This window comes from Anas platyrhynchos, chromosome 8, assembly GCF_047663525.1.
Source record: "Anas platyrhynchos isolate ZD024472 breed Pekin duck chromosome 8, IASCAAS_PekinDuck_T2T, whole genome shotgun sequence".
Lineage (NCBI taxonomy): Eukaryota > Metazoa > Chordata > Aves > Anseriformes > Anatidae > Anas > Anas platyrhynchos.
Genome location: NC_092594.1, coordinates 16,326,597 through 16,340,362, shown reverse-complemented (window position 1 = coordinate 16,340,362; position 13,766 = coordinate 16,326,597). Strand labels below are relative to the sequence as shown.

General features: G+C 65.4%; 1 protein-coding gene across 2 annotated transcripts; it reads left to right on the top strand.

Moving 5' to 3' along the window:
• Positions 1–1,674: 1,674 nt before the first annotated feature.
• Positions 1,675–12,057, top strand: CRIP2 (cysteine rich protein 2). Of its 2 annotated transcripts, none has more exons than XM_027463180.3 (8): positions 1,675–1,836; positions 8,309–8,403; positions 9,930–9,987; positions 10,369–10,509; positions 10,595–10,663; positions 10,846–10,940; positions 11,100–11,157; positions 11,243–12,057. In XM_027463180.3, the coding sequence occupies exons 1-8, from the start codon at positions 1,794–1,796 to the stop codon at positions 11,308–11,310; spliced, it is 627 nt and encodes a 208-aa protein (XP_027318981.2). In that variant the 5' UTR covers positions 1,675–1,793; the 3' UTR covers positions 11,311–12,057. The 2 variants fall into 2 exon arrangements, with proteins under 2 accessions (XP_027318981.2, XP_071897789.1); XM_072041688.1 differs by lacking the exon at positions 1,675–1,836 and adding an exon at positions 7,921–8,197.
• The last annotated feature ends 1,709 nt before the right edge of the window (positions 12,058–13,766 follow it).

The window sequence follows — 13,766 nt, the reverse complement described above, 5'->3', positions numbered from 1 at the left end:
CACGCGGAAGCTGAGCGGGGGCAGATTAAGAGGGGACAAGCTAAAGCCACTTTGCTCCTCAGCGAGCATATCCGCTTGGGATTTAGCGCATTTGCGGGCAGGGATTCGCACCTTTAGGTGATTTGCCTTAAGTCCCCCTGGCTCTGTGCGCGAAAAGCCCTCGGATGCTGCCTAAGCCTGGGGTTTCGGCTGCTCCGTGTGTGCACACTGGGGGGGTGCAGCCTTCCTCCTCCTCCTCCTCCTCCTCCCTGTTCTCCTCCTGCCTCTGTGGGCAGCGAGGCTGGGCCACCAGCTGAGATTTCCAGCTGCTACGGAGGGATTCGGACAGCAGATGAGCGAAGGCTGAGCCCTGCTCCTCCAGAGCCGTCCCTCACAGCCTCTTTTTGCAGGGGGGCTCGCGCTGACGGGCCTGTGGGGGAAGTGTGGGGCCCCCCAGCCCCTTTGGGACCAGCGTGGGGACACAGGAGCCTGTAGGGTGTGGTGGCCGGGTGCTAGAAAGGGACCAGCAGCCCGCAGCTCCCCGCCTGCCTGCGGTGGCCACCGGTGCCTTGGGAGCACCGTCCCCATGGCGGGGACAGGGACCCTGCTGGTGACAAAGCCCCGCGTTGTGGTGGCAGCAGCTGGGCCCGGAGTGACGGGGCCGCCTGGCCACCGCGGGTCCCCACACCCTGCTGGGGTGCGTGGCCCTGGGCGCCGCTCGGCGCCGGGGTTCGCCGCCCGGTGCCGTCCCCGTGCCGGGGGCCGGGCGGCTGTGCGCCAGCTGACGGCAGAGAAAGGAGGAATTATCTGAGGAGAGCAGGGGGAGAGCCGGGCTGCGGGCTGATGAATAATGCAATGAAATCGGTTCCGCGGGCAGATTTCCTGTTGACGGGCGCTGGGCTGGGGACAAGCAAGGCCGTGGGGCCCATCAGTGGGGCTCCCCGGGATCCCCCTCTGGCACCGCGGGGCTGCCCGCGCATCGCTCCGTGCCGGAGGGATTTTTGCCATGGCAGTTCCCATGGCAACAGAGCAAAATGGCGCGGGGATTCACTGGCAGGGGAAAGGCCCCAGGAGCACGCGGGGCCATGGGCAGCACTGCTGTGCTGTGCTGTGCTGTGCTGTGCAGTTGGGGGTACGGGAGCCTGGGTGGGGAGACGTGCCGTGCTCCACGCCTCGGCGTTATCTCTGCTCTCGCCCTCGTTCCCCCGTCAAGGTCTCCCATCTTGTGCCCCTTCATCTGCCTTCCTTGCTTATCCCATCCAGAAAAAAAACATGCCCTGTGCACGCACAGCGCTTTGTAGGGCGGGGGGCTGCTCCCTGCACCCCTTTATTCCCACCGCAGGGGCACCGGGGCGGTGGTGGTGACCTGACCCCATCCATCCCTGCACCCCGGCACGCGTGTGGCCGGGCGGGGGGCCAGGAATTGCGCCCAGGGAAGGGGCCAGGCCCCCAAATTTTCCCCCACGCCCTCCCCAGCACCCCCAGGGCTGGGGGCCGGGGGCTGAGCGCCGGCCCGCGGGACCCCGCTGAGCGCGCACCTGCCGCGCTGGGGCCGTGCCGAGCCGAGCCGAGCCCTGCAGAGCCAAACCCAGCCAAACCGAGCCCAGCCGAGCCCTGCAGAGCCAAACCGAGCCCAGCCGTGCCGAGCCGTGCCAAGCAGGGGCGCTGCGCACAGCCCCGCCCCGGGCCCCCCCCGGCGGTAGCGCGGCCAATGGGCGGGGGCCGGGCGGAGCGGGGCGCACGGCTCGGCACGGCTCGGCACAGCACAGCTCGGCTCGGCACGGCTCCGCTCCGCACCGCTCCGCTCCCCAGCCATGGCATCCAAGTGCCCCAAGTGCGACAAGACCGTGTATTTCGGTGAGAGCCCCCCCGGGGGTCCCCGCTGCATCCCCAGGTCCCCCCAGCCCGGAGCGCATCCCCGCCCGGCTCCCTCCTCCATCCCCCCCCCCCAACCCCGCAGCCCCCGGCCGAGCTGGGGGATGCTGCCGGGGGTCCTGGGGCGGGTGGAGCTGGGGGGGTGCTGCCCGCACCCCCCGGGTTTGGGGTGGGGAAGCTTGGGGAGGGGGGTCCTGGGCGCGCCGGGTGCGCCCAGCCCCGGGTACATGGGGAGGTTGGGGGGGGCGTCCCGGTGTCCGCAGGGTTGGGGGTGACCCTGGGGGAAAATGGGCCCGGGAGGGGGGTCCCGGTGCTGGGGTCCCTTGGTGTGGGGCAGCAGGAGGTGGCAGGTGCAGGCGTGCCCAACCCCAGCCAATTTGTGCCCTGCGACACCGGGGCCAGGTGTGCTGATCCCCTTAGCCCCCCCCAGCTGGGTGAGCAGCCCACATTTTGGGGTTCTGCGGGGTGCCCCCAAAGGGTCAGGGATTGGGATTCTGCCTCAGTGTGCCCGGGGTGGGGTGGTGGCCGGCTGGGGGCAGTGGGATCTCTGTTGGGCATCCCGCTGCGGGGCGATTCGGGGGTGCCACCTGCGTGTGCCCCTCCCTGCCCTCCCAGGCACCAGGGCCCGGCCCTTCCCGTTTGGTTTTGGAGGAATCCCGCAGGGAGCCGGAGGTGCCCGGGCGTTTGAAGCACCGGCAGCTTTCATTCCTTTCCGGCCATCTCCAAGTAAACACGGAGAAATAGGAATTTGCTGTCTTCCTCCTTTAAATAAACCTATTTGTGTGGGGGTGGGAACGGCTCGGCCTCTTGCATGTCCTGCCTCGTGTGAATCTTTTCCTTTTTAAGCAGAAAATAGCCCGTCTGTCCGGCCAGCTGGGCATGGGGTCAGCGCGGCTCCTCCTGCCCCGCCGGAGGGGATGTGTCGGGGCGATGGCCTGGGGGACACGGAGCTGCTCCCCGGGTGTATGCCACCCTCTTCCCTCCCGCAGCTCCCTGGAGGTGGCCAGGACACCCTTGTGCAGGTCTGGGTTGGCTCCCCGGGTCCTGTCCCCCTCGGGGACACCCATGGGTGGCAGGAGGGAGGTGGCTGGCGGTGACACCGTCCCCCCCGGCACCCCGTGGGAGTGAGTCAAAGCGGGAGCTGGCCAAAAAACTTCTCCTCGCTCGGTGTTGAAATAGGCTGGAGCGCGTCCCCGCTGACGTCTTCGGCTTTTCCTCGAGGAACCGCCCAGGCTCCCACGGAATAAACCCGTGTGGGTTTATTCAGTGCAGGGGAAGCGAGCAAAACCTCTGTGCCAGCTGTCCCAGGGGCCGGGACGAGATGGGGCAGGGGTTACCCGCAGCGGGATCCTGGCACGGGGCTTTGGGGTGCTCTGTGGCCACCCCTATCAGAGCAAGGATCCCCTCTGACGAAGCCCGGCTTGCCCAGGAGCACGGCCGCCGGTGCTGAATGAACGCTGGCAGCCCTGGGTCTTGGATGCCTGGCGTTGTAGCTTGGGGTCACGTGTGAGAAATGCCACCGCGTCCCGCTCCGGGTCCCGCGGGCCGCCCGCCCGCTGGCTGAGCGCTGGCCAAGCCACCGGCGCTGGGTACCGGTGGAAAACTCATTTCCAGCCCGCCTGTTGCTTCGAGCTCCCTGGAAAAATCCAGCAGACTCCTCCCTGTAGTCAGAAGGATGTGGGCGTTTCCTGAGCTGCAGAATGAGCTTTTATTCTTTAAAAAGCATAGGGAAATATAAAAATAGTTTGCTGGCTTTTTTTCTTCTTTCTATTTTTTTTATGCGCTTTCAGATCTGCTCTCCGCCGTTTCCAGCAGGACTGGGCGGCTCGGCTCGGCTTGGCCAACCTTTCCCCTTTTGGGGCTGGCCCCATACGCGCTCGCTGCCCCCACGCTGGCAGGTGCCGGAGGGACCGGCGTCACCCGGAGCCGAAGCGCCGCGCATTTCCTGAGCTCCCTTTTGTGCTACCAGCCTTAAATGAGTTTTGCAGCGTCCCCCGGCTGCGCGGGCCGGGAGCCGTGACCCAGCCTTTCCGCCTCCCTTCCTGCCCTTTTCCCAGGGATGGCCGGGACGGCGGCGCGGGAAGCTTCCTGTGTTCCCGCGCGGCGATTCCTGAGCACGAGGCACCCTAAAACCCCGGGGACAACACGGGCACGTGGGTGTGGGTGTGGGTACGAGCCAGCCTTGCTCGGAGGGGCTCGCCCCTGGTGGCTCGGAGGCACGGCTGTGGCGTGCCGGGGCGCTCTCCGTGCTGAGCCCGAGCAGAAATCCAAGCTGCAGAAGCCACCCTGCAATTAATAAGTAACCGCCGTCCTTGGCCAGGCGCTGCTCGTTGCAGTGGGCAGCCAGCAGAGGCAGGAGGGCTTGATTTCCACCCGGCTGCTAACAAAGGGGCTGCTCTCCGTGCGCGGCACGGCGGCGGCTGCCGTGGGCCTGCGCTCGGTGCGGGGCTGTGGCTGTGTCCCTGTCCCCTGGGGGTGCCCCGAGGCTCTGTGCTGCACCTCGAGCACAAGGGATGAGGTCTGGGTCAGCTTGTGCTTGGTGTGATTTCCCCCTCCTCCATCCAGCCTCGCGGTCCCTGGTAGCAGCCCGCGGATGGGGAGAGGTGGCAGGACCGGGGAGCGGGGTGGAAAGGAGAGGAAAGGCGGAGCGGGAACACCCCAGCGAGGGGTAATGGAAAATCTGTCTCTGTAACGTTACGATCAAATACAGAGAGCAGGGCGTGTGCCCTGGTGCCGCTTCCAGCGGTGATGGGGTGGCAGTGCCCGTGCCACGGGGCAGGGAGGTTTTGGGACAGCTCCTGGGGCGTGCTGCGGGGCTGCAGCTCGCGGGGAGGTGCCAAGCATCCCCTGCCACCTCTCTTCATGCTGCATTACCACAGGCCTGGCCCGAGCCCCTGGGGCACCAGCGGGACAGGGAGGCGAGATACCCAGGAGAGGTTTTGCCGGTTTGTGCGCCTGCCCGGGCTCCCCCTGCGCACTGACTGCTCATTTTGTGGCGATGCAGGGCCCCGAGCAGAAGGAGCGAGGCTGGCAGGAGGCAGACAAAGGCAGACGGTGCTTCCTAGCCAGCTGCATCCCCCGGGAGCCACAAGCTCGGGGACTCGGGGTGTGGATGCCAGGAGCTTGTTGGAGCTCCTGCAGGCAGCGCTCATCTCCGGGGGAGTAAAATATCCCCCGTATTCCTGGGGCTTGGCCCCGGCTGGGGGAAAGGAGCAGCGAGGAGCATCCCGAGGGGCTGCAGCTCAGCCACACGGCGATGCCTGGCTGTGTATCGCAGCGAGCCAGGGGAGCGTGCCCGCAGGAGCACTGCCGGTGCCCTCCCAGCACCAGCTCTCATCTCTCTCTTTTTTTTGTTGTTTTGTTTAATTTTCCTTTGTGCCTGCCACCGCTTTGAAGCGCATCTGCAGCCGTTCTGGCAGCATCCCTCTCCCCCGGGGCCGCCTGTCGCTGGGTCCGCACGGGGATTTGGCGTCCCCGTGGCTGAGCTGGGCTTTGTCCACGCGGGGAGGCGATGGTGTGGACGGGCCCCGCTCGGTGGCACGCAGCCACCGCCACCTCCACGGCGAGGCAGAGCTGATGTCAGCCCCTGGAAATGCCTGGGCGAGGGCTCGGCAGCCGGCCCCAGGCGGGGAGGAGGGAGGCTTCTTCCCCGTTCCCATCCCAAAAAGATGCGTGCTCTGCTCGCCGCTCGCCCACGCCGGCTGCCTTGCCCGGGCACGGCGGGTAATTAGGGGATGAGCCGCGGTGTCTCGGGGTGGAGCTCCCCCAGCAGCCCCATCCCAATCCTTGCTCCATCTGCCTCGGCTCCGGGGTGGGATAGGATGTGCCGCCGCGCGTCCCGGCGTCCCCAGTGGGGAAGCCAGCTGGAAAATCCCAGTGGGAAGGGAGGGGAGGGGAGGGGAGGCCGCGGGCTGGCTCCCAGGAGCAGAGGCAGCCAGGCAGCCGCTCTGCCTCGTTCCCACCCTCGCCGTGAGCCCCGCTGCCAGCGGGCTCAGCCCACGGCGGGGCTGATAACAGGCAGACAGAGCGCCGGTCCTGAACCCTCCCAAATCCCGAGGGGTGCCGTGGCAGGGGATGAGGTTGGAGGCACCGTCACCGGAGCTGATGCAACCGCGGAGTGGCCGTGGCTGGGTGACAGGAAATCTGGCCGCTGGGGCTCTCTCTCCGCAGTGATTTATGGGGCCGCGCGCGCACACAAACGGGACGCCGCTGCCCTGGAAATGGGCCGGGCTGGCTCCGAGCTGTTTCCTCTGCCCGGGGTGAACAATGCAGCCCGAAAGCCGCCCCGGCTGAGCGGGGTCTGAGCGCCTGGCTCTGCTCCCCGTCCCCTGGGAGCCTTTGTTTGCGGCCAGGGGGACATCTGACCGCCCTCCGGGCAGCCTGGCAGGGGGCTTGGCGTCTCTCCACGAGGACAAGGGGTGTCCCCGGTGGCTCCCGGGATGTCCCCGTGTGCCAGGAGCAGGACAGCGCGCCGAGCCACCTCGTCCCTCCTGCCCTGTCCCCTGCCAGGGGCTGCAGGTGCCTGTGAGGTCTGGGGAGCAGCAGGGTGTTAGAGGTGCCCGAGGTGTTTTCGGGGTGAATCTCATCTCCCGGGGCAGGAAGGAGTAAATATAAGCGCCACGGCCTCTGCAAAACACCGCTGGGGTTTTCCTTCCTGCGGCTCCTTGCTTTGCACCAGGGGCGCAACGGGGTGAAGGAGACCCAGCCGAAATGGCCTGGCTGTGCAGCCACTGTGACAAAGCCGAGCGGCTCTCTGGCCCCGAGCCTCTGGCTCGGCTTTCAGCCGGTCACGCTCCATTTCCCTCCCGGGGGAGGCTGCCCTGTGTGCCGGGGAGGAACGGGCAGCAGCACCGCGTCCCCCCGCCCTCTCCTGCAGCGGGCTCAGCCCGGCAGCCCGGTCTCGTGCGTGACCCACGTGCCACCAGGGCATTTGTCCGGTCATTGTCACCACGAGGCCAAACTCAGTTCAGCCCCTGCAGCCTGCCGAGGCCACGCGGGGATACCCGGGGCTCGTGCTGGCCCCGCTGCTGCTGATGTGCATGCGGAAAGCCCCAGGCCGGCGGGGAAGCGTCTCCTTTGTGTGCCGCCCCTTGTGACCCGCGTGTGGCCGAACCCGGGGCTCCAGCAAATTTCTGTGCGCGTGAGAAGCCTGCTGACCAGCCGGGGATTTTGGTTGCGCAAAGCCTGCCCCTGCCTCCTGCTCGCTGCAGAAGCTCCTCTTGCTCGGTCACGGCTTGGCAACGCTTCGGGCTGACTCCGCACCCCCAGCCCGTGCTTCCCTTGGGGAGCTCTGCCTTCACCTCTGCGGCTCGCCTGCTGCCCTGCCTCGCACTGGGGCTGATGTTTGGGGTGCTGAGGGTGCTTATTTCGGCTTATCTCAGTGCTGCGGCGTGCCCTGGGCGCAGCTGTTTGCCCTGGGAGGAGGGCGGCTCTCGAAGCCAGGACCTGCCCTCGCGGAGCTCTTGGCCCCTGACTTGACCTGATCCAAGTTGGAGACGTTTGCTGAAGTCCTTTTATTTTTTATTTTTTGGGGGGGGAAAGGTGCTGGAAAACAGGCTGCCATGGAGGAGCTGTTCCTGCCGAGCAGGGCCGAGCTTCGGTTGCGCTTTTATTTGCTCGTTAAATATTTTATTTGGCTCTTACCACTTCGTTTTACGGAGGCTGTAATGGGAAGGCGCTGCTTTCCCGCTGCCTGCGCGCGTGTGCGAGGGGTGGGTGGGCAGGGGCTGACACCCCGACCCCGGAGCGGGGTGGGGGCCGAGCAAGGGACCCACAAACCGCAGTGGTTCCCCGAGCCCGCATAGGAACACGGGTGGGGATGTGGGATGAGGTCCCTGGAGCCGTGCTGCAGGCAGAGCCAGAGGAGGTGCGTTTGTGGGACCGGTCTCAAAGCATTTCCCCTCCCCGAACTGGATGCTTTGGAGCCGTTTCTGGTGCCTGCAGCCAGCTGCTCCGTGGGTTCGCAGCGCACAGGGACGCACGTCGCACCCGTGCACCCCCAGCCAGGTGTCTTCCGGGGCCAAAATCCCTCCTGGGTGACTCCGGGGGCTGCCGTGCCGTCCCGTCCTCCCAGCTGGAGGCATGAAAATGAGCAGGAGCTGGCGGGGCCGGCGCGACGGGCCGGGTGGGGCCGGGTGGGCATGGCAACTCCAAATATTTGAATGGAGCAGGGCCGTGCGGGGTAACGCGGCAGCAAAAATAGACCCGGGGAGTAGGAAGGAACGTGCTACTGCTGCCGGAGCGGCGTGCTGGGGAGGGGAGGACAACCGTGGCACCACAGAGCTGTCACCCGGGGATGCTGGGCTTGCAGCGGAGTGGCCAGCGTGCACGGCGAGGGAAGGGGGTGCGAGCACATCGGTGGGGCAGCCCCACACCAAACGCAGCCCCTTTCATGCCCGGGTTTGTGCAGAGGTGCCAGGCAGTCGCTCACCCGCTGTCTCGTGTCTCCCCGCAGCCGAGAAGGTCTCCTCCTTGGGCAAGGACTGGCACAAGTTCTGCCTGAAGTGTGAGCGCTGCAACAAGACCCTGACCCCGGGCGGGCACGCCGAGGTAAGAGGTGCCAGGGGGTTGGGGCCAAAGCCGGCATCCTGCCCTCGTCCTGCAGCCCACGAGCCCTTCCCCTGGCTTGTAGTCAGCGCCCAAGGGGCCCAGGGCTCGCTGTGCCTCCTTGTGGCCTTGCCCGTGGTGCTGGTACCTGCAGGGCCCGGAGGCAGGAATGGAGGAAGGGGAGCAGCCGCCCCAAAGGGGAGCCGCTTGCATTCCCCATGCAGCTACTAATGGAGCTAAAAAAGCCCCGAATCCATTTAAAATGTAAATATTTGGAGAAGCTGAAGCGGCAGGGGCTGTGCTGACACGCCAGGGGGGAACTGATGGGCTCTCCAGTGCCCTGGGGAGGGGGAAGTCCCGGGAACCAGTTTGGGGAAGGTGCCCGATGCCGTGCCCAGCGAGGAGCTGGGAGCACGATGGCAGGGGCTGAGCCCTCAGAGCAACTGTGTTAACCTCGCGTGGCTCCCCGCCGTGCCCCGGATCTCGCACGGTGCCTGTCATGCCAAAGTGTCACCAGCTCCTTAGCGGCACAGCTGAGTGGCAGCTGGTGGCAGCGGGGACAGCCGTGCCGGCCGGGGCCGGGCTGCGAGCCCCCAGCCCTGTAGGGGAGGCTGGGTGCACGTTTTGGGTTGGGTTCGGGCCACGAATTTGCCTTTTCTCCATATAAGGCCGGATTCTGCTCCGGGGAGACGGCAGCCAAGCCCCCAGTGCCTGTGCCGGGAGCAGGATTTGGCCCTTCCCAGCTTTTCCCCCCCAAAGCCAGCTTGTTTGGCCAGGTTGGGAAGGTGTCGCGGGGAGACCGGCTAAATGTTTACCCTCCCTCCCGCCACGCAGCGCTCTGGGGACGCTGATATTTTTGCCTAGCAGCTGCTCGCTCCCAGCCAGCTGCCCGCTGGCCTGCCCGGCCCCGAGCCCTCTCCCTCTGCACAGCTGCACCGGGAAGGGAAGGGAAGGAAGGGAAGGAAGGGGCTGCGCTCATTTTGCTCCGTGACCTCCCTCTCCGGTGGCTGGAGAAGATTCGTCTCACCCTGCCCTGCTTGCTTTGGGCTCGGGGGTTTTGCAGCAGAGGGCAGATGGGCCACAAAGCAGGGCTCGAAGCGCTGTGGCGCTGGGCCTGGTGGAAGCAGAGGGACAAACGCTCTTTCTTCGCTCTTGGCCTCGCTTCCAGCGGGCCGTGAGAAGCTGCTGGTGGAGCTGCAGGACGTTATCTGGGGCCCTGGCGGCCCTCTCGTGGGCGGCCGCATGGGAGAAGGGCCCTGGTGCTTATCGCCCACTTTGTGCCTTCCTCTGATAGCCGGCCCGGCTGATAGCGGGGCCGATAGCGGGGCTGATGGCAGCGGGGCTGGGACCGGTGCCCGCACAGGGCCTCTGATCTCGGGCCAAGCAAGGGGCACAGCACTGAGGCTGGAGGTGAAGCTGAGCAGAAGCCCTCTCCTGGCCTTGCCAGGGTGCGTGGAGATGTCCTGGGGCTGGGCAGGGGGTGGGATCGGTGATTGCTGCCCAGCACCCTAACACCGCTCTCTCTCCAGCATGATGGGAAGCCCTTCTGCCACAAGCCCTGCTACGCGACGCTGTTCGGCCCCAAAGGTAGGTCTGGGTCCCCGTGGCCCTAAAAGAGCCCCAGGATTTGGGCTGGTGTGGGCTGAAGCAATCCCAAACCTGCAGCCACTTCGTAAAGAGGGATAGGAGAGGGGGGAATCGATCCTGACAACAGTCAATCCTGACAGCTGTCCCTCTCTCTCTCTCTTTTATTTTTTTAATTAAAGAAAGAGACAATTTTCCATTCAGACAGAAGGTGGAGTCACTCTCCCATCCCACAAGTGGCTGCAGAAAGCCTGGGGCAGGAGGAAGGGAGCTGGGGCTCAGCGGGGACAGGGGTGCCCAGGGGAGGTGGGACGGGGCCGGGAGGAGGATGGAGACCCCTGGGTGGCTCCGGGGATGCTGCAGCCCCTCTGTCCCCCTGCACAGGGGTGAACATCGGCGGTGCCGGGTCCTACATCTACGAGAAGCCGCAAATCGAGGGGCAGACAGCCCCGGGGCCCATCGAGCACCCGGTGAAGGTGGAGGAGAGGAAGGTGAATGCCGCGCCGCCCAAGGGACCCAGCAAAGGTGAGGGATAGGGGGCATGGGCAACAGGGGTGTTGGGCTGGGTGCTGGCCGGGATGTCCCACACTCCTGTCCCCTTGTCTTCCAGCCTCCAGCGTCACCACCTTCACCGGGGAGCCCAACATGTGCCCGCGCTGCGGCAAGAGGGTCTACTTTGGTAAGGCTGCGAGCGGGCACCGGGCGGTGCGTGGTCTCCACAGGCACCCTGGGGTGTGTGGGGTCTCGGAAGGGGGTCTGGGGTCTGTATGCACGGAGGTGAGGTCCTTGTGGGGCGTTCTGGCCGCCCCCTGCGTGTTGGTGACGTGTGGGGGTGACCGTCCCTGCTTGTCCCCGCTGCAGCCGAGAAGGTGACCTCGCTGGGGAAGGACTGGCACCGGCCCTGCCTACGCTGCGAGCGCTGCAGCAAGACGCTGACCCCCGGGGGCCACGCCGAGGTAAGGGAACCCCTGTGGGGTCCCCGCAGCATGGGGACCCCGTGCCAAGCTGTGCCAAAGCGAGCCGGGCTGTGCCACCACGAGAGGGCAGAGCGGCTCCACGCGTCCCGCGCCGCGTGTCCCCACGGGTGACACGTTTTGTCTCTTTGCCTGGCGCAGCACGACGGACAGCCCTACTGCCACAAGCCCTGCTACGGGATCCTCTTCGGGCCGAAGGGTGAGTGCTGGGGACGCAGGACTGAGGGGAACAACACCCATCCCACCCGCGTCCTCACCCCCATGCTTGTCCCTCCTCCTTGCAGGCGTCAACACCGGAGCCGTGGGCAGCTACATCTACGACAAAGACCCCGAGGCGAAGAACCAGCCGTAGGGCAGCCCCCTGCCCGCCCGCCCGGTGCCCCCGCACTAACCTCCCGCTCGTAGAAGTAGCTGGAGCGGCCCTTCGCCTCGGAGCTGTGCTCTCTCTGCTGTCTCTACTGCGGGCAGGACGGCCCTGCCCTCCGGGTTCTATATCATAGTCTCTAATATAAGCTTCAGTGTTTAAAGGCAAAGGTTGAAGGCGGCTCTGCTCAGTCCCAATGCGCTCTGCCCTCCCCTCCCTCCCTCTGGCCACCCCCCCAGCTCAGGAGGCAGCTTGGTGGCTCTGTGGCCTCCTGCAGCATTCGGGGATGCCACCACCGGTGACACCCACGTCCCCTAGGGGCTCTGCTCCTTCCCAGGCTGCACACCCAGCTCCAGCAATCGAGGGGCTGGCACCTCCCCGTGTCCCCATCCTTGCCCCCCCAGGGCATCCCCACCCGGGCACCCCTGCGGGGCCCAGCTGCTCCCCACGTCCGGGGGCAGAGCGCATTGGGCTCGCGGCTGGGTTGGGCAGCGTACCCCCCGCCTGCTCCCCCGAGCCCGAGGTTTCTCGTCGTGGTTGTTTATTTATAAGCCGTTGTAAGTGTGCTCCTGGCCGCGGAGAGTGGCGCCGCCCGGGTCTCACCCCGTCCCCCCGCACGCACGCCCAGCCCCGCTGCTTGCGCTGCCCACCAGGCCGGGCCCTGCGGCGCCAGCGCCGTGCGCTCCCCGGGCCCCCGGACTTTTGTTATTTGCTGACAATAAAGGTTTTGAGAGATGCGGTGTGCGCCTGAGCTTTGGGGGCGGGTGGGGAGGACGTGGAGCCTCCCACCAGCTTGCTCCTGCCCTGTTCCTCCTGGAGCAACACGGAGCAGCCCCAGCCTGTGCCAGGGTGGTGGGGCTGGAGCACGGGGGGCACCCTGGCATGGCCTGGCTGGAGGCAGGAGCAGAGCAGGTTTGTCACTTAGTGCTGCTACAGCCCCCCGCACAACGTGGCTGGAGCCCAGGGCTTTCTTCTTCCTTCATGCCCCACCGCCTGTTCCCCACCGTGCTGCTGTCCCACAGTGGCCACCTGCAGTGCCCCACAAGCAGAGCTCCAGCCTGGCCCAGCTGAGCACCAGTGGTTGCCTCCCAGCAGCAGGTGCCCCAAAGGCTCTGTTTGTGGGGGAAAACCGGGCCTGCTGCCTCCCCAAATGTCTTCCAGCCTTGTGGCACAGCTGCAGGGCTGTTCTTGGTTAGCCTCAATGCTGGCTGCAGCATCCCTGGAGCTGTTCCCTTGCCCACAGGGAGCGTTTGGTCATGGTGGCATCTCCCTGGGCTTTGTTGCCCAGCAGGACCATGCCAGAGGAGCTCCTGGCTTTCCCCCTCCTGGCAGCAGCAGCCCGCAGCCTTTTCCCAGGCACGATGGGCTTGGATGCAACGATTCCTGTGCCCAAGAAGCGGTTGTGTGTGTTTGTGTTTGGTGGGGTTCTCGTGGGGACCTGACCCCTCCGAGGCTCCTTCCCTGGTCCCATGGCTGCCATTTACAAGGGTGCAGCACTGCACCATGCAGCAGCTGGGATGGGAGCGGGGTACCCCATTACTCCCCATACAGTTGCAGGCAAAGGCCCCTGGCACGCTGCAATGTGGCAGGGAGGCCAACAGCACTGGTCACAGCTGCTGCCACATCAGCAAGCTGGCACCAATCAAGCTGTGCTGCTCTCCTTGCAACCCTTATTTACTTATCATCATTAATTAACGAGCTTAATAAACCTACCTCTTTGCTAGCAGTGCCCCTGGTGCTCCAGGGGCTGCCTGCACCCAACACAAGGGGGGGACATGAGACTTGAGGCATGGTGCTGGGCTGCATGGGGTGGGGACGTGGCTGGGGTGGCTGAGCATGGCACAGTGTGACGTGAGCCACTCCCAGGCGGCAGCCCTCAAAGGCAGGAATTTATTTTGTTTGGGTGGAGTTGGCTTTTTTTCTTCTCTTTTTTTTTTTTTTTTTTTTTTTTTCCTCTCTTGCTTACGTTTTTTTTTTTCCTCAAGAGAGTTTCATTGGGGAAAAACTAAAAATAGACAAAATTCAGCTCTGCGCAAGTGAGAAGGCTGCCTCTGCTCAGGGAGAGCCCTGCTGCCGTGCTGCAGGTGGGTGACATTTGTCTCTGTGGTGTCCCCCTGCAGCCTGGGGACGTGGTGAGGGCAGTGGGCACCACTTGTGGCAAAAGGTGGCCACCAGGTACCCATGAGGTGGGTGCTAAGAGCAGGCAGCTGAAGGACGTGGTGGGGTTTTGGGGCCCCACATGGGGTTATCCAGCTGCATGCCAAGGATTTGAGGTGATCCTGGTGCAGCACAGCAGCGCTTTGCTCGAGCCGGGAGGACAGCTCTAGCCTCTGATCCTCGCTGCATTTTTGTATTTATTTTTGGGAGACCTATGTGAGCTGAAAAAGGCCCCTTACTGCCAAAAGGGGCTTGGAAAACATCTTTCCCCTCGGGGATGTCAAGTA

Excerpts from the sequence above, each read along its gene's own strand:
- CRIP2 (XM_072041688.1), top strand. The coding sequence starts at position 7,936 with ATGAAAATGAGCAGGAGCTGGCGGGGCCGGCGCGACGGGCCGGGTGGG. Across the intron at positions 8,198-8,308 it reads GTGCACGGCGAGGGAAGGGG|CCGAGAAGGTCTCCTCCTTG; the intron begins GTGCGAGCACAT and ends GTCTCCCCGCAG. Across the intron at positions 10,510-10,594 it reads GCCCAAGGGACCCAGCAAAG|CCTCCAGCGTCACCACCTTC; the intron begins GTGAGGGATAGG and ends CTTGTCTTCCAG.